This window comes from Lucilia cuprina, chromosome 3 (assembly GCF_022045245.1).
Source record: "Lucilia cuprina isolate Lc7/37 chromosome 3, ASM2204524v1, whole genome shotgun sequence".
NCBI lineage: Eukaryota > Metazoa > Arthropoda > Insecta > Diptera > Calliphoridae > Lucilia > Lucilia cuprina.
This window is the reverse complement of record NC_060951.1, coordinates 10,034,062-10,052,796: the sequence shown is the minus strand read 5'-3', so window position 1 is coordinate 10,052,796 and position 18,735 is coordinate 10,034,062. Positions and strand designations below refer to the sequence as shown.

Genomic DNA, 18,735 nt, shown 5'->3' with positions numbered 1-18,735 from the left:
GGTACCATTGAGATAGCTATAACCTATAAAACTACCTTCTACATAGTCCTCAACTCGCGGTATACCTAATTCCTGAGAGGCCTCAAACACCATACTGAATATGTCTTCATCATATCGGGGAAATTCATTGAAAGCAACATAACCCTGAGGATGTGTTTCATTACCCACTGGCCTAATAGATTTCTCGAAATAAGGCCAAACATCATCATAACCCCAACCAGTATTACCTTCTTCCAGCCAACGATCATAATCGAAACGATTGCCTCTTACATAAACCATACCATTAATGGCTCCCGATCCGCCTATAAGTTTGCCGCGAGGCCAATGACATCTGTTGTCTATATAAGCCTTGCAGGATCTATCACTGGGCTCTGTAAAGTAACTATAGCTGAACTTGGAATTTTGTATGCCAAAGAAGAAGGGAGGAACCTTTATAGAGATAAAATTAAGGAAATACATTAAATATTTAAGAAATATTTAATTACCTCCGATTCTTGTGGTGGATTAGCACCTGCTTCTAATACCAATACATTCCAATTGGGATTCTCACTTAAACGACTAGCCACTACTGAACCAGCAGAGCCAGCACCCACTACCACAAAATCATAAGCCTCCAAACCATATTCTAAAGCTGTTTCTGCATAATCGTTTGGAAAATAATCGGTACTTGATATATTACATTGAGCGGCATATATACTCTGAACTAAGAGAGTAACCAATGAATTCATTATACCCACACTCTCTAAAGGACATTGTAGAGGATATGATCCAGTTTCGGTAACCGAAGCTGTATTAAAATCCATCTTAACTTGAAATAATGCGATTGACAAATGACTATTTTGTTAAGATTTAATATAATTTTTGTATTAAAATAGTTTATAGTAATTAGGGTCAAATGAATATTTTGAATTGCACAGTTTAGTTAGATCTTTTGTACGATCAAAGTGCTGGTCATTCAATTTTCTTTTCAGTAAAGATCTAATTATATTGATTGGAAAAAATATAAATTTCTATTTATTCAAATGAATGCAACAAAATTGCGACTAAATTATATGAAACATTAAGAATTGAAAATCATTATATAGTTCTAAACATTATTAACAGATCTTCGATTCACACGCTATTACATTTCAAAAGCTTTTCATTACAACAACTTCAAGGTCCCAATGTAAGTGTCCCATAAATAAATTAAAATTTTTAAATAGATTTTCTTTATTAGATTCCAAACCAAAAATATTTTTACCAATTTATTTTAATATAGAAATACAATTAAAAATCATAATTCGACCAATCTTCCTTGATAATATCGGAAGCTTTTTCTGCAATCATAATGACGGGAGCATTTGTATTGCCGCTGGTAATATGAGGCATTATGGATGCATCCACAACACGTAAATTATGTATGCCCTTAACCTTAAGTCTAGGATCCACACAGGTGCTTTCATCATACAATGGACCCATTTTGACCGTACCCACGGGATGATAACAAGTACTAGAAAAATAACTAAAATAACATCTCCAATAATCTGAAGATTTAAATTCAAATTGATCACATTCCTCTATGGGTATTTGTAGAATTTCAACACGTTTGTCTTTAAAGGCCTCCGTCTGTTCCATTTTCATTATATAGTCCATACCTCTCAGTAATACTTCTACATCTTCTGGTGCCGTTAAATAATTTGCCTTAATTATAGGTGGATCTTGTGAAGAAGCAGATTTAAGTATTAAATCTCCCAATGATTTAGGATGAGATAATACAGCGAATATCGTCAACAAATCATAGTTTTCAATGGACTCTCTAAAGAAGGGCCTAAATTGTGATTTCACTTTAAAACCATTTAAAAGTAAATCAAAACCATTAACATCACCCCGTCTGGTAATGAAATGATGAAATTCCATATCAGGATAAGGAGAGTTAGAAGATATATCTGTATTAATAAAACCTGTAATAGAAGTACTGCCATGAGAAGTAAATGGACCCTGGTTGTGTATTAGGTACTGATAAATATTATCGAGCAGTTGTTTCTGATCGGGTGGATTAGCGGGTATGCGTAGATATAGTTGAATTATAACATGATCTTGTAAATTTTCTCCTATGGGTAAATTGTTAATAACTGGTATATTTAAAGGCATCAATTTCTCTTGTGGACCCACTCCGGAAAGCATTAGCAATTTAGCAGAATCTATAGTACCCGCTGATAGAATAACTTCACGTTTTATCTCCACTTTTAATTGTTCTTGTTGTTTTGCAGTAAATTCCACCGATTTTACCGTGGTACCTTTATTATCGAATACCAATTTGGTTACTTGAGCATTTTTAATTACCTTTAAATTGGGCCTTTGAGCAACTCTACCCAAATGACCCTTACCAGTACTAACACGTAAACCATTTTCTATGGTACCCTTAAGATGGCTATAACCTATATAACTACCTTCACCAAATTCCTCTACTCTAGGTATGCCCAACTCCCCAGATGCTTGAAAAATCAAGGAAAATATATCCTCATCAAATTGTGGAAATTCATTGTAGGGAACATATCCCCGGATATGTGTATGATTTTCCGCTGGTGTTATGGCTTTCTCAAAATAAGGCCAAACATTATCAAAACCCCAACCAGTGTTGCCTTCCTCTAGCCAGCGATCATAATCAAAATGATTACCTCGCACATAAACCATACCATTTATACCGCCAGTACCACCTATAAGTTTACCACGTGGCCAGTGACATTTATTATCGTTAAAGGCCTTGCATGAAGATTGATTGGGTTCCGTATAGTAACTATAAGTATAATTGGTATTTTGTAGACCGAAAAAGAAATTAGGTATCTGAAATAATCGCATAAAGAATTATTTCGCTTCGTTCAATATAAACTACTTACCTCTGATTCTTGTGGAGGATCATCACCTGCTTCCAGAACTAAAACATTCCATTTAGGATTTTCACTTAAACGACTAGCCACTACAGAACCAGCTGATCCAGCTCCAATTACCACAAAATCAAAAGCCTCGAGACCTGAACGCAAAGCCGTTTCCGCATAATCCTTAGGCCAATAGTGGGCATGGGAAATATTACACTGAGCCGCATATATACTCTGAACTAATAGAGTAACCAATGAATTCATAACACCCACACTTGGTATAGGACATTGTGGTCCAATGCCAGCTTCCATATAATCCATCTTAACACAACGCAATATAAATTACAAATGACTATTATGCACAATAACATTTTTAAAATTGAATCCTAATTTAAAATTCAGATTTAACCAGTTTTGAAATTATTTTAATTGTGTTTATTTGTAAATCATTTGTTATTATATATTTGATCGAGTTTATTTCTTAAATATAAATGAAATCTAGTTTTCTTAAATAATGGGGTTTTTGATCCTAATTTGTTTTTGCAATTACTTTGTTTACAATTGCAATATTATTTTGTTATTTTTGTGGAAAATAAGAAAATAATATAATAATTTTGATTAATATAATAATTCTGATAAAGCCAGCATTATAACTAATAATCCTTTTCTGACTCGATGTATATGTCTTCCGCTCTACCTTATAAACCTTGTTATCAAACTACTGATTCTTTCCAACAAAGAATAAAGTATAACAAAACTATTCTATTGTTTCACCTAGTCCCTATTACTGCACACCACAACTTTGGTTTATATAACTCTAAACTATACAGCAGATTTTCGTAATCTTTAGTTCTATTCCTCTTATAAAAGTCTCTGAAAATTTATTACTCTTTTTCGCCCTCTTCTGTACGCGTTCGAGTAGCTCCAACATAGAATTAGAACCTTCGGCCAATATATGTGAGTTCTGTGTTCTCATGCCCACAACATCAAAAGTATCTGATTCCTTAATAAACACCACTCATAGATATAGATGAAAGAAAATAGTCTTACATGTGGTCTATTAGCTAGATCCAATTCCGATATTGTTAAAAAGTCGTGCTTTAGCAATTAATTCAATTTATGCTTCATTGTTCCAGTGTCTCAAGAGCTTGGCCTAAAACTGAATATGAAAGAATGGCAGATATTGTCGTCATCGGAAGCTTGAATCAAAAGATCGTTATGTACGGCGACATGCGGTTTCCCTGAATTTTTCCTGAACTCGTTTAATGGCATTCAACCTTTTACAACTACTTCAGTTTGATCTCAAATAAAGGTCGAAATAAATTGAGAGCAATTATTACCAAATGTAATTATGCATCATTGAATGCATTTATTCCGTTGAAATCGGTTCTAGCGGAATTAGTTTTAGCAAAATCTGGGGTCATGTTTGACTATTCTATAAACTATAGATTAGATTATAGACTACACTATAGACTATACTATAGACAAAACTATAGACCTGAATATAGACTAGACTATCGACTAGACTACAGACTAAACTTGAGACTAGGCTATAGACTAGACCAGGGACTAGACTAAATTAAAGAACAGCATATAGGCCAGACTATAGACTAGACTATAGACTAGACTATAGTCTACTATAGACTAGACTATAGTCTACTATAGACTAGACTATAGTCTACTATAAACTACACTATAGTCTACTATAGACTATACTATAGACTAGACTATAGACTAGTCTATAGACTATATAGTCTAGTATAGACTAAGCTATAGACTAGACTAAAGACTAGACTATAGACTAGTCTATAGTCTAGTCTATATAGTCTAGTAGAGACCAAACTATAGACTAGATTATAGCTAGACTATAGACTAGACTATAGACTAGACTATAGACATTCAACCTTTTACAACTACTTCAGTTTGATCTCAAATAAAGGTCGAAATAAATTGAGAGCAATTATTACCAAATGTAATTATGCACCATTGAATGCATTTATTCCGTTGAAATCGGTTCTAGCGGAATTAGTTTTAGCAAAATCTGGGGTCATGTTTGACTATTCTATAAACTATAGATTAGATTATAGACTACACTATAGACTATACTATAGACAAAACTATAGACCTGAATATAGACTAGACTATAGACTAGACTATAGACTAGACTATAGACTGGACTACAGACTAAACTTTAGACTAGGCTATAGACTAGACCAGGGACTAGACTAAATTAAAGAACAGCATATAGGCCAGACTATAGACTAGACTATAGACTAGACTATAGACTAGACTATAGACTACTATAGACTAGACTATAGTCTACTATAGACTAGACTATAGTCTACTATAGACTATACTATAGACTATACTATAGACTAGACTATAGACTAGTCTATAGACTATATAGTCTAGTATAGACTAAACTATAGACTAGACTAAAGACTAGACTATAGACTAGTCTATAGTCTAGTCTATATAGAGATCAAACTATAGACTAGATTATAGCTAGACTATAGACTAGACTATAGACTAGACTATAGACTAGACTATAGACTAGACTATAGACTAGACTATAGACTAGACTATAGACTAGACTATAGACTACACTATAGACTAAACTATAGACTAGACTTTAGACTAGACTATAGACTAGACTATAGACTAGACTATAGACTAGACTATAGACTAGACTATACACTAGACTATAGACTAGACTATAGACTAGACTATAGACTAGACTATAGACTAGACTATAGACTAGACTATAGACTAGACTATAGACTAGACTATAGACTAGACTATAGACTAGATTAAAGACTAGACTATAGACTAGTCTATAGACTAGACTATAAACTAGACTATAGAAGAGACTATAAACTAGACTATAGAAGAGACTATATAATAGACTATAGACTAGACTATAGACTAGACTATAGACTAGACTATAGACTAGACTATAGACTAGACTATAGACTAGACTATAGACTAGACTATAGACTAGACTATAGACTAGACTATAGACTAGACTATAGACTAGACTATAGACTAGACTATAGACTAGACTATAGACTAGACTATAGACTAGACTATAGACTAGACTATAGACTAGACTATAGACTAGACTATAGACTAGACTATAGACTAGACTATAGACTAGACTATAGACTAGACTATAGACTAGACTATAGACTAGACTATAGACTAGACTATAGACTAGACTATAGACTAGACTATAGACTGGACTATAGACTAGACTATAGACTAGACTATAGACTAGACTATAGACTAGACTATAGACTAGACTATAGACTAGACTATAGACTAGACTATAGACTAGACTATAGACTAGACTATAGACTAGACTATAGACTAGACTATAGACTAGACTATAGACTAGACTATAGACTAGACTATAGACTAGACTATAGACTAGACTATAGACTAGACTAGACTATATACTAGACTATAGACTAGACTATAGACTAGACTATAGACTAGACTATAGACAGGATTACAAATTAGACTAGGCTAATGATTTTCAGAAGATACCTTATAGAGGGTAGGGCCAGTTATCGACGATCCTAATTTTATTTGGTTGTGAAATTTCAGTTCATATAAAACTTATACAGTAGTCGGTGCTAATGTTTTTATCTGTAGGGAGCTTATATGGGAATCAATTATGGACCGATATTGTTTTAACTGGAGAGTTTGTTCTGCTCTCGTATCTCGTAATGAACTGACTATTACCTCGTCTGAAGAGATTTAATAGCATCTTTATGTTAAAATCTTACTTATTCGTATATTCACTTTAGTTCAAAGTTATTGACTGTAAATGATAATAGAATTTCACACTTCATTTAAATCTTTTGTATAACCCAACTGCTTGTCATTCAATATCTTTTCAGAATAGATCCGAAGATTTATGAATTCAAATGACAGCAGATCCCTGTCGTGGAGGTTAACTATACTTAAGTTTTTTCATATTGTTTTAACTGGATAGTTTGTTCTGCTCTCGTATCTCGTGATGAACTGACTATTACCTCGTCGGAAGAAATTCGTATATTCATTATACTATAGTGGGGAGGGTATTATGCGTTTGTGCTGAGGTTTGTAACATCCAAAAAAATTGGTCCTAGACCCACCTTAAAGTATACCAATAGCCTCAGAATCAGTTTCTGAGTCGATTAAGCTATGTCCGTCTGTCTGTCCGTAGGGTATCATATGGTCGGCAATGTCCGACTATAAATTCATACTTGTTTTAGTTCAAAGTTATTGACTGTAAATGATAATAGAATTTCACACTCCATTTACATCTTTTGTATATCCCAACTGCTTGTCATTCAATATTTTTTCAACATAGATGTAATTAGATTAAATAACAATTTCCACATATTAAAATGAAACCAACAAAAGTATAGAACATGAGGTAGTAGATAGTTGTAAAAGTCAGTTCATATCACTGAAGAAAATTACAATTCTCACGCTAATAAAAATATAAAAATTAAAAAAAAAACTTTCGATTAACTTTTTATAGAACTTATTATATTACATAGATTATTATAATAAAACTTTACAATTAAAAATCATAGTTCAACCAATCTTCCTTGATAATATCGGAAGCTTTTTCTGCAATCATAATGGTGGGAGCATTGGGTTGGCAACTGGTAATATAAGGCATTATGGATGCATCCACAACACGTAAATTATGTACGCCCTTAACCTTAAGTCTAGGATCAACACAGGTGCTTTCATCGTATAAAGGACCCATTTTAACTGTACCCACGGGATGATAGCAAGTAGAAGAGAAATAAGTAAAATAACATCTCCAATAATCTGAAGATTTAAATACGAATTGATCACATTCCTCTATGGGTATTTGTAGAATTTCAGCCTGTTTATCTTTAAAGGCCTCAGTTTGTTCCATCTTCATTATGTAATCCATACCTCTCAGTAATACTTCTACATCTTTTGAAGCTGTTAAATAATTTGCCTTTATTATGGGTGGATCTTGAGGAGAAGAAGATTTAAGTGTTAAATCTCCCAATGATTTTGGATGAGATAATATGGCAAATATAATTAACATATCATAGTTTTCAATGGACTCTCTAAAGAAGGGCCTGAATTGTGATTTCACTTTAAAACTATTTAAAAGCAAATCAAAACCATTAACATCACCACGTCTAATAATAAAATGATGAAATAACATATCAGGATAGAGAGAGTTAGATGATAAATTTGTATTTATAAAACCAGCTAGAGAAGTAGTGCCTTGAGAAGTAAACGGTCCTTTGTTGTGTATTAAATACTGATAAATATTATCGAGCAGTTGTTTCTGATCAGGTGGACTGGCGTTTAAGCGTAAGAATAATTGAATTGCAACATGATCTTGTAAATTATCGCCTATGGGTATATTGCTAATGACTGGTATATTTAAAGGCTTCAATTTTTCTTGTGGACCCACTCCGGAAAGCATTAGCAATTTAGCAGAATCTATAGTACCCGCTGATAGAATAACTTCACGTTTTATCTTCACTTTTAGTTCTTTTCTTTGTTTTATAGTAAATTCCAACGATTTCACTGTTTTATCATCAAAAATCAATTTTGTCACTTGAGCATTTTTAATTACCTTTAAGTTGGGCCTTTGCGCAACTCTACCCAAGTGACCCTTACCAGTACTAACACGTAGACCATTTTCTATGGTACCCTTGAGATGGCTATAACCTATATAACTACCTTCACCAAATTCCTCTACTCGAGGTATGCCCAATTCACTAGAGGCTTTAAAAATCATGGAGAATATATCTTCATCAAATTGTGGAAAATCATTGTAGGGAACATATCCCCAAATATGTGTATGATTTCCTGCTGGTGTTATGGCTTTCTCGAAATAGGGCCAAACATTATCAAAACCCCAACCGGTGTTGCCTTCCTCTAGCCAGCGATCATAATCAAAACGATTACCTCGCACATAAAGCATGCCATTAATTCCGCCAGTACCTCCTATAAGTTTACCACGTGGCCAGTGACATTTATTATCGTTAAAGGCCTTGCAAGAAGTTCGAGTGGGTTCTGTATAGTAACTATAGGTATAATTAGTATTGTGTAGACCAAAAAAGAAACTTGGTATCTGTAAGAAAGATATTAAGAATTATTGGGTATAGTTTTTATAGACTTTATACCTCTGATTCTTGTGGGGGATCATCACCAGCTTCCAGAACTAAAACTTTCCATTTAGGATTTTCACTTAAACGACTGGCCACTACAGAGCCAGCCGAACCAGCTCCTATTACCACAAAATCAAAAGCCTCGAGACCTGAACGCAAAGCCGTTTCTGCATAATCCTTAGGCCAATAGTCTGCATGGGAAATATTACACTGAGCCGCATATATACTCTGTACTAATAGAGTAACTAGTGAATTCATTACACCCACACTTGGTATAGGACATTGTGGTGCAGTACCAGCTTCCATATAACACATCTTTACTTAAGACAATGCAAACTGCAAATGACTTTTAATCTCAAAATAATTTCAAATTTTAGTATTATTTAATGATCTTTTGTTTTGTTTAAAAAAAATTAGTATATTCTTAAAAAATCTCTTTTTTAATGTAAATCGATCTTATTTTTCTTAAAAATATACAAAATTAAATCATTATCATCATGCAATGTTAAAGAGCTTTATATTTAGAGAGCATTTATATCAGGTCCACAATATTTATTTTCATAAATTACTGAGAATATCATTAAAAGTTCACTTGAAGTACTTCTAGCAATAACGATCACTCACGATCACTTTTTTTGTATTTGTATGTCTTATGTTCTTTGATAAGATTTGATGCAGTTTCTGCAAATCACTCTAGTTGTAGATTTTGTGAGACATTATAAGAAGCATAATAAAAAGTAAATTCTTAACGTCCCTGATCTTTAGTCTAGGAGACATTTATCATTTCGAGGCTCACAAGATCATAAAAACATGGATGGAGAAATGTTTCTTTAAAAATATATCAAAAGAAATGAAACTTTTTCACAATAAAACCACATTTGTTTTTTTAAGTTTCTCTCAATTCAACATTCAAATGAAATTCTGTGGCGGGCCTGTTTGTTCGACTAGATCTAGATACCGAAAATATATTAAAAATGATGTATAATCTTCCAAACTTTGTTATTTATATATTTAAGTTCTTTCAATGACCACGATCATTCATGATCTCCTCCTTTTGTTTCGAGTCATGCAATCTTCTTTGATAAGATCTGATGCCTTTTCTTGAATCATAATTGTGGGAATATTAGCACTAGGTATATAAGGCCACTGCACTTAAATTCTAAATATCTTTAATCTTAAGTCTAGGATCCACAAATGAGCTTTCTTTCGATTATGGACGAATCTTGAGACGAAGACGATTTTCGAGTTAATTTTCCCTCAGACTTTGGATGGTATAATATCATAAATATACCAAGTGCTAGTTTTGGTTCAGTATGATCCGCTGGTATATAACTATTTTTATACCCTTCACCTTCGTGAGAAGGGTATATATAAGTTAGTCATAACGTTTGTAATTTCTATAATATAATTTTCCGACCCTATAAAGTATATACATTCTGGATCCTTATACTTAGATAGCGGAATCGTTTAAACTATGTCCGTCTGTCTGTTGAAATCAATTTTCTGAAGACTCCATTTATGTTCGAGATCCAAATCTTCAATAATTCTGTCAGACATGCTTTCGAGAAGTCTGAAAAAAATCGGTCCATAAATAACTGAGATATAAGTAAAAATCTGAGACTACCTCTGAAAATTTTCTCAACAAATTATAAATAAAAGCATAACGACAACAACAAGGAGATTAAGCAGTAATATGTTGGTAACACAGCTCATATTTGTTTGAGGGTGGTAATGCAGTTTGACGGTGGTATTACAGTACAACGGTTAATATTTCTTTCTGCTACAGTTTATATTTGTTTGTGTGTATGTTATGTGTGACATGTGTGCAGAGATACAAAATAGATAAAAACTGTTTTTTAAAACATACTTGGTGAAGGGTATATAAGATTCGGCACAGCTGAATAAAGAAATCTGACTTGTTTATTAAAATTTCGAAAATTTTTATTTAAATAACTTCTGTGAACACGTAATTATTGCCAAAGTTAAAGGCAGAATCAGGGAAGGTTATATATGATGTAAAGTGAAAAAAGTGTGTCTATAATTTACAAATTTAAATTAATTAAAATATAATTGTTAATTGCATTAACTAATTATGTATTTACAAACATTACAATGTCAATTAAATAAATAATAAAAAGTGTACTTAATAAATATATAACAATCACTAGGATAAATGAAACTTCTATTACCTTCACCTTATAGCTTGCATTACTTTTCCTCTTAGCAGTCACGCAATAATTCTTCTTCTTTGTTATGTTGAACATTAAGTTGAAGAAGACCAATCCTCTTTAATAAGATCTGAAGCTTTTTCAGCAATCATAATGGTGGGAGCATTTGTATTGCCACTAGTAACATGAGGCATTATGGATGCATCTATAACTCTTAAATTCTTAACACCCTTAACCTTTAGTCTAGGATCTACACAGGTGCTAGCATCTTCAAAAGGTCCCATTTTAACGGATCCAACATGATGATAACATGTACTAGAGAAATATGAAAAATAACATCTCCAATATTGTTCCGATTTGAATTCATATTGATCGCATTCCTTAATGGGTATTCGAAGAATTTCCGCTTGTTTTTGCTGAAAAGCTTGAGTCTGTTCTAAACTCATTATATATTCCATGCCTCTTAATAAAACTTCTACATCTTCTGGTGCTGATAAATAGTTGGCATTTATTATGGGAGGCTGTAGTGGATCAGAAGATTTAAGTGTTATATCACCCAATGACTTGGGATGAGACAAGACTGTAAATATGGTTAACACATCAAAATTTTGTACATTTTCCCTAAAGAAAGGTCTTAGATTGTCCTTAACCCTAAAACCATTTAAAAGTGTATCCAAGCCCAAGATGTCACCACGTCTTAGCATAATATGATGAAATTCCATATCAGGATAAATGGCTTTACTATAGAGGTCAGTATTTATAAAACCCGTAAGAGAAGCAGTACCATGAGAACTTAAAGGCCCCTTTTTATGCATTAAATATTGATAAATACTATCGAGTAATAGTTTCTGATCGGTTGTATTAGCTGGTAGACGTAAAAATATTAATATTACAACATGATCTTGTAAATTTTCACCCACGGGTAGATTTTGTATAACGGGTATGTTTAAAGGTTTAAGTTTATTTGCTGGACCCACTCCGGAAAGCATTAAAAGTTTGGGTGAATCTATAGTACCGGCAGACAACACCACTTCACGTTTCACTTGGACTTTAAGTTTATCTTGTTGTTTTACTATGAACTCCAACGATTGAACAGTTTGACCGCTGCTATCAAAGTGCAATTTAGTTACTTGAGCATTTTTTATCACTTTTAAATTGGATCTTTGAGAAACTTTACCCAAATAGCCTTTACCAGTGGTAGCTCTTAGACCATTCATTATGGTACCTTTAACATGACTATAACCTATATAACTACCTTCAGCAAATTCCTTAACTCTGGGTATGCCCAACTCTTGGGAGCCTTCAAAAATCATAGAGAATATATCTTCATCAAAACGTGGGAATTCATTAATAGTAACATAACCCTGGGGATGAGTTTGATTACCAACCGGTCTAATAGATTTTTCAAAATAAGGCAAAACCTCATCATAACCCCAACCGATATTACCCTCTTGCTGCCAACGATCATAATCAAAACGGTTACCTCTTACATAGATCATGCCATTTATGCCACCAGTTCCGCCTATAAATTTACCACGTGGCCAATGACATTTGTTATCGGTAAAAGCTTTACAAGATCTTTCATTGGGTTCCGTTAAATAACTATAGGTGTAATTGGTATTTTGTATATTAAAAAAGAAACTGGGTATCTAAAAATACATATATATAAAAATTAAATATATTTAGAAATAAATAATTTAATACCAACCTCTGATTCCTGAGGAGGATCTCCCCCAGCTTCTAAGACCAATACATTCCAGTTGGGATTTTCACTTAAACGACTAGCCACTACTGAACCCGCCGAACCGGCACCCACTACCACAAAATCATAAGCCTCCAATCCCTCACGCAATGCGGTTTCTGCATAATCTTGAGGAAAGTAATCACTACTTGAAATATTACACTGAGCCTTATATAAACTCTGCACTAATAGTGTAACCAATGAATTCATTACACCCACACTCGTTATAGAACATTGGTCTTGTATAACTGCTCCAGTTGACATAGTGCCGCCGCTCATCTTTACACCAAAAATAACAAATTGTAAATGACTTTTAAAGCCACATTTCGAAGTATTTATTTTGAAGTTTTATAATGTTCAGTTCAAACTTGTGCTACTTACTGCTAATCGCATACGAAAAGGTAATTACACTTTTAATTGTATATTTTAACAAAATTTTAGTTAAATCTTTTGTGCGAACACAAAACAATTGTTATTTTATTTTATTTTATTTATATACTGTTATACTGAACACTGAAAAATAATTCATTCAGTTTCCTTTTTTTCATTATAATGAGCGCACAATAGGGCCGATTAGGGCCTAGGTGTATTTCGTCGGATTTGATGAAGTATACATCCTCCTATCAATCCAACCTAACCTAAGACCGCATTGGACTTTGTATGTGTAAAAGCTCATCGCGAGTAGGCGGGAAATAAATGGGCAAATATCTGCATCCAGCATATTTACACTTATTACGGTTTAAGATCCCCATGTCCTTTCGAAGGTTTTCCAGCAAGAATTGAAAATAACATAAGTATAATTCGATATTCAGCATTTATTTTTCTGGAAAATTCAAAAATCATTTATTTTTACCGACGAGAAGGTATAAATTCTTGTATTTCATTTCATCATTACAATCCCAATTATACTTTAAATCAAGTATTACAAAAAAAAACGTATTCAGCTTTTGCGAAAAAATGAATTTGGTTTAAGTTTCCCATCTCCATTTAATTAAATGAATTGTCACCCCCATAGAAGTAACATTTTTGTTCCATTTCATTCACACCGAAGGGAACTTGTCGTGAACAATCCATTCACAATAGTTATTTTGTTTGAAACAGCTGTTCATTGTTTACAAGTAAAAAAGTGAAACGTGAAATATTGATTAGCGAATAGGTGTATCTATCTATCTATCTATCTATCTATCTATCTATCTATCTATCTATCTATCTATCTATCTATCTATCTATCTATCTATCTATCTATCTATCTATCTATCTATCTATCTATCTATCTATCTATCTATCTATCTATCTATCTATCTATCTATATATCTATCTATCTATCTATCTATCTATCTATCTATCTATCTATCTATCTATCTATCTATCTTTATATCTATCTATGATAATTTCCTAAAACATGGAACTTGACACAATTACCCACTGTTAAAAAAGAAAAAATCATAGATAATACTAAAAACTTAACTAAAAAGGAAATTTGAATTGAACAAGGGGTCATTAGTCATTCGTTTCATATTTGTTATCACCTCCTTGAGTCGCTACTTACTTACTAGTTTACTGTCGTATAAAACTATTTCCTTAAATGGCCGCAAGTTGTTTGTGGAGAAATATTTTGTGTGTTTGTTGAGCTTTTTATTTGCTTGTCTGTTTCTCTTACTCTTCACTTGTCTGTCTATTTGTCTATAATGTTTTAAATCAAAATTATATTTTTTTTGTAATTAATTTAATAAGCTTAATTTTATTTTGCAAAATATTTCGTAATAATTTTTTTAACTTGTTTTAAATAAATATGTTTTCTTATATAATATTTAGCTATACAACTTTACAAACACAAAATTATACATATCTAAATAATAAAATTGCTAAAACTAAATGCAGGTCATCATTAGAAAAACATGTTTGACCCCACACACTTCTTCTTCTTCTTAAAATGCTTAACGTCTAAGACCACTATTTTGATTAATTCGCATCGTTTGAGCTGGTAACGGTATTTGTGGTATTGCAGCGGCACTTATGAAATCTTTACGTTGCATTCCCAAAGCTGCTTCAATGTATTCTAAAATGCAAATGAAATACTTAACAGACTTATAAAAACTTATTTTTAACCGTTTACTATGAAAAACTTCTTTGTAAAACAGTTTTCTATTAAAAACTTTTTTGTATAACAATTTTCTGTGATTTTTTTCTAAATACGTTTTTGTATAACAATTTAATGTTAAAAACTACTTCGTATAACAGTTTTTAATGGAAAACTTTATTGCATAAAAGTTTTCTTCGCAGAACGAACACTTTTTTTTCGTATAACAGTTTTTTCGTCGTATAACAGTTTTCTATGAAAACTGTATTGTATAATAGTTTTCTATGAAAAAATTCTTTATGGAAAACTTCTTTATTGAACAGTTTTCTATAGAAATTCTTTGTAGATTAGATCTATATAGAATTCATTTTCATAAAATAGTTTTCTTAAAAAAAAGTTTTCTATAGAAAATTTCGGAAACGTCTTTGTACAAAAGTTTTCTTTAAATATTTCATTCGTAAGATATTTTCTTTAGAAAAGTTTTAGATAACACATTTGTTATGAAGTTTTGTAATGAAAACTTCTTCATTGAATGATTTTCTATAGAAAAAATCTATGTAAAACTGTTTTCTGTAGAAAAATTCATTGTACGACAGTTTTATATTGAAAACTTCTTGGTAGAACAGTTTTCTATACTAAAGAATTTCGTAGAAAAGTTTTTATCAAAAACTTCTTCGCAGAATGTAGAATATAAAAAACTGAGTTTTGAATATGTAGAACTTTCTCAAAGAGCAGTTTTCTATAAAAAACTTTATTGTAGAACAAATTTCTCCTTTTTGTATAACAGTTTTGTATTGAAAACATCCTCGTGGAACACAGTTTCCTTAAAAAACATTCTAATGAAACAGTTTTATACAAAACTTATTCGAAATAAAGTTTTCTAAAGAAAACTTCCTTATGTAACAGTTTTCTATAGAAAATTTCTTTGTAGAATAATTTTATAATTCTTGTGTATAGAAAACTTTTTCGTGGCACACTGTTTCCATAAAAAAAACTTTCTAATGAAACTGTTTTATACAAAACCTCTTCAAAGAAAATTTGTCTATAGAAAACTTTTCTTTAGAGCAGTTTACTATAGAAAACTTCTTTGTGGGGCAATTTTATCCGTTTTTTTTTATAACAGCTTTATATAGAAAACTTTCTAGTGAAATACTGTTTCCATAAAAAGCATTCTAATGGAACTTCTTCGTAGAAAAGTCTTTTATAGAATTTTCTTTTTCGAACAGTTTAGCTGTAGAGAACTTCATCGTGAAACATTCTAATATAACAGTTTAAAGTGTTAATTTCTTTGTAGAACATTTCTACTTTCTTGTATAGTTCTTCGTATAACAGTTTGCTGAAAAAAGTTCTTTGTAGAACGGTTTTATAAATAAAACTTTCTCATAAAAACATTTTCTCTACAAAACTTTTTCGTAAAACAATGTTTCTTTATAAAACATTTTGTATAACAGTTTTTTAAAGTAAACTTCTTGACAGAATAGCTTTTAGTACAAGACTTTTTCACTAAATAGTTTTCCTTATAAAACTTCTTTGTAAAACAGTTTTTTTATATAAAACATTTTGTATAACAGTTTTCTAAAGCGAATTTTTTTATATAAAACATTTTGTATAACAGTTTTGTAGACAGTCCTTATTAAACTTTTTTGTAAAACAATTTTTTTATTTAAATCATTTTGTATAACAGTTTTCTAAAGCTAACTTCTTGACAGAACAGTATTTTTTATATAAAACATTTTGTGTAGCAGTTTTCTAAAGTGAACTTTTTGACAGAATAGTTTTTTATATAAAACATTTTGTATAACAGTTTTCCAAAGTGAACTTCTTGACAGAACAGTTTTTTTATATAAAACATTTTGTATAACAGTTTTCTAAAGTGAACTTTTTGACAGAATAGATTTTTATATAAAACATTTTGTATAACGGTTTTCTAAAGTGAACTTTTTGATAGAATATTTTTTATATAAAACATTTTGTATAACAGTTTTCTAAAGTGAACTTTTTGACAGAATATTTTTTATATAAAATATTTTGTATAACAGTTTTCTAAAGTGAACTTCTTGACAGAATAGTTTTTTATATAAAACATTTTGTATGACAGTTTTCTAAAGTGAACTTCTTGACAGAACAGTTTTTTATATAAAACATTTTGTATAACAGTTTTCTAAAGTGAACTTCTTGACAGAGCACTTTCCAGAGAATACATTTTCGTAGAATTGTTTTCCTTATAAAACTTCATCAAAAAAACAGTTTTCTATTAAACATTTCTATGTAGATCTGATAAAAAATGTCCTAGTAGAACTGGTTCCTATTAGATAATATCTTCGTAGAAGAGATTTCTTTAAAAAAAATCTTGATAATTTTGGACTTTAAACACTTAACAATTTCTTTCATTATCTCTTTAATTTCAAAACTTAATCCGAAATCTTTTCACTCACCACTATCGGGTGTTTGTATTTCGGCTTGAAATTCTGCCTGTCTTGCTTTAATATTATGATTCAACTTTTGAATGGCATCCTCTAGATGTATCTTCAATACTTCCAAATGTTTTTTCAATTCTTTCGATTGTAATATTTCACTTTGTGTACTAATGGCTTGTGGAGCACCGCTAACCCCTCGAAATGTTAATAAACCAATTACAACAATAATGATTAGGAACTTTATCGCTTGTAGCATTTTATTTTTTTGAGTCTTTGCAATTGAAAGTGATGTTTTAACGTGGAGTTTTCTCGATGAACTGAATTGACTGAAAAGACGTTTGGTGTTTTCTTAATAAACTAAAATTTGAAAATTCACTTGTGGCAACCACCTGTTTTGTTTATAAATGGAGAATTTTTCATTTGTTGTTTATTTTAAGATTTATAAATAACAAGTTTATATATAACCAAAGTTAAGACATGACTGCGTCTGTGTCTCCTCCACCTGCTAATAAACATATATTCCAAAGCAGCCAGCGCCACCAAAATGCCAACAAAACTTATTGATTCTTTTTGCCTCAAATGGTGGCTCTGGAAACAGGTAAAACTTGTAAATTATGTTTTATTTTCTCCTTGAGTTTGTTTAAATATGTGTGGCAGTTTAGATTTTTTGTTATTATTATTTTTTTATAAAAATCATGTATATAACAAAAATGTTGTTGTAAATACTTGTATGCAATTATTGTTTTGTTTATTAAAAAAAATAAATAAAAAAATTATATAATTTTTTGTTGTCTTTTTGTGCGGCAGCTAATTAAATATGTGATTAATACATTTTGTTATAAATTACAGTTGCCGATTAACTTTGTCTTTAAGTTTGGTTTGTAATGTGGCATTGTAATGAATGTAACTTAAGTTTAAATGCATTGTTTTAAATAAATTAGTTTTTTTTTATTTTCTTTAGATTCTTAAAGATAATAAAAGTTAAGTCAAAGTAATTAACAAATAATGGTGTTTTTATTTTCATTAGCTTTTTTAATTTTTATAATTGTTAACAATGTTACTAACACGTGGTGAAAAGAGAAAATGAAAGTACACATTGCAATTTTTAAAGAAAAACTATACGCTAAAATTGTAATAGAAAACTGTTATACGCAAAAAATTAGTAACCAAATAGTAACAAACTAGTATCCTACCATTCCATAGAAATATAGATAGATAGATAGATAGATAGATAGATAGATAGATAGATAGATAGATAGATAGATAGATAGATAGATAGATAGATAGATAGATAGATAGATAGATAG

At 31.2% G+C, this 18,735-nt stretch overlaps 6 protein-coding genes across 7 annotated transcripts in view; 2 read left to right on the top strand and 4 right to left on the bottom strand.

The window, feature by feature from the left end:
* LOC111681149 (flotillin-2) overlaps window positions 1–18,735 on the top strand; it is a 347,120-nt gene that overhangs the window by 256,072 nt on the left and 72,313 nt on the right. The window lies entirely within an intron of this gene.
* On the bottom strand, window positions 1,225–3,201 carry LOC111688967 (glucose dehydrogenase [FAD, quinone]-like). Its single transcript, XM_023451474.2, has 2 exons — window positions 2,880–3,201; window positions 1,225–2,826 (listed from the first exon to the last, which is right to left on the bottom strand). The coding sequence occupies exons 1-2, from the start codon at window positions 3,177–3,179 to the stop codon at window positions 1,270–1,272; spliced, it is 1,857 nt and encodes a 618-aa protein (XP_023307242.2). The 5' UTR covers window positions 3,180–3,201; the 3' UTR covers window positions 1,225–1,269.
* Window positions 7,379–9,470, bottom strand: LOC111688968 (glucose dehydrogenase [FAD, quinone]-like). The gene is made up of 2 exons (XM_046946682.1): window positions 9,038–9,470; window positions 7,379–8,985 (listed from the first exon to the last, which is right to left on the bottom strand). Exons 1-2 carry the CDS (start codon window positions 9,335–9,337, stop codon window positions 7,435–7,437), a joined length of 1,851 nt encoding a protein of 616 aa, XP_046802638.1. The 5' UTR covers window positions 9,338–9,470; the 3' UTR covers window positions 7,379–7,434.
* Window positions 10,885–14,134, bottom strand: LOC111688969 (glucose dehydrogenase [FAD, quinone]-like). Its single transcript, XM_023451475.2, has 2 exons — window positions 12,899–14,134; window positions 10,885–12,839 (listed from the first exon to the last, which is right to left on the bottom strand). Exons 1-2 carry the CDS (start codon window positions 13,208–13,210, stop codon window positions 11,286–11,288), a joined length of 1,866 nt encoding a protein of 621 aa, XP_023307243.2. The 5' UTR covers window positions 13,211–14,134; the 3' UTR covers window positions 10,885–11,285.
* LOC111688976 lies at window positions 14,653–17,758 on the bottom strand. Its single transcript, XM_023451481.2, has 2 exons — window positions 17,447–17,758; window positions 14,653–14,990 (listed from the first exon to the last, which is right to left on the bottom strand). The coding sequence occupies exons 1-2, from the start codon at window positions 17,682–17,684 to the stop codon at window positions 14,869–14,871; spliced, it is 360 nt and encodes a 119-aa protein (XP_023307249.2). The 5' UTR covers window positions 17,685–17,758; the 3' UTR covers window positions 14,653–14,868.
* LOC111688970 (glucose dehydrogenase [FAD, quinone]) overlaps window positions 17,973–18,735 on the top strand; it is a 3,162-nt gene continuing 2,399 nt past the window's right edge. The window contains exon 1 of the mRNA XM_023451476.2: window positions 17,973–18,026. Coding sequence (XP_023307244.2) covers window positions 17,973–18,026 — 54 coding nt within the window. The remainder of the gene's footprint in view (window positions 18,027–18,735) is intronic.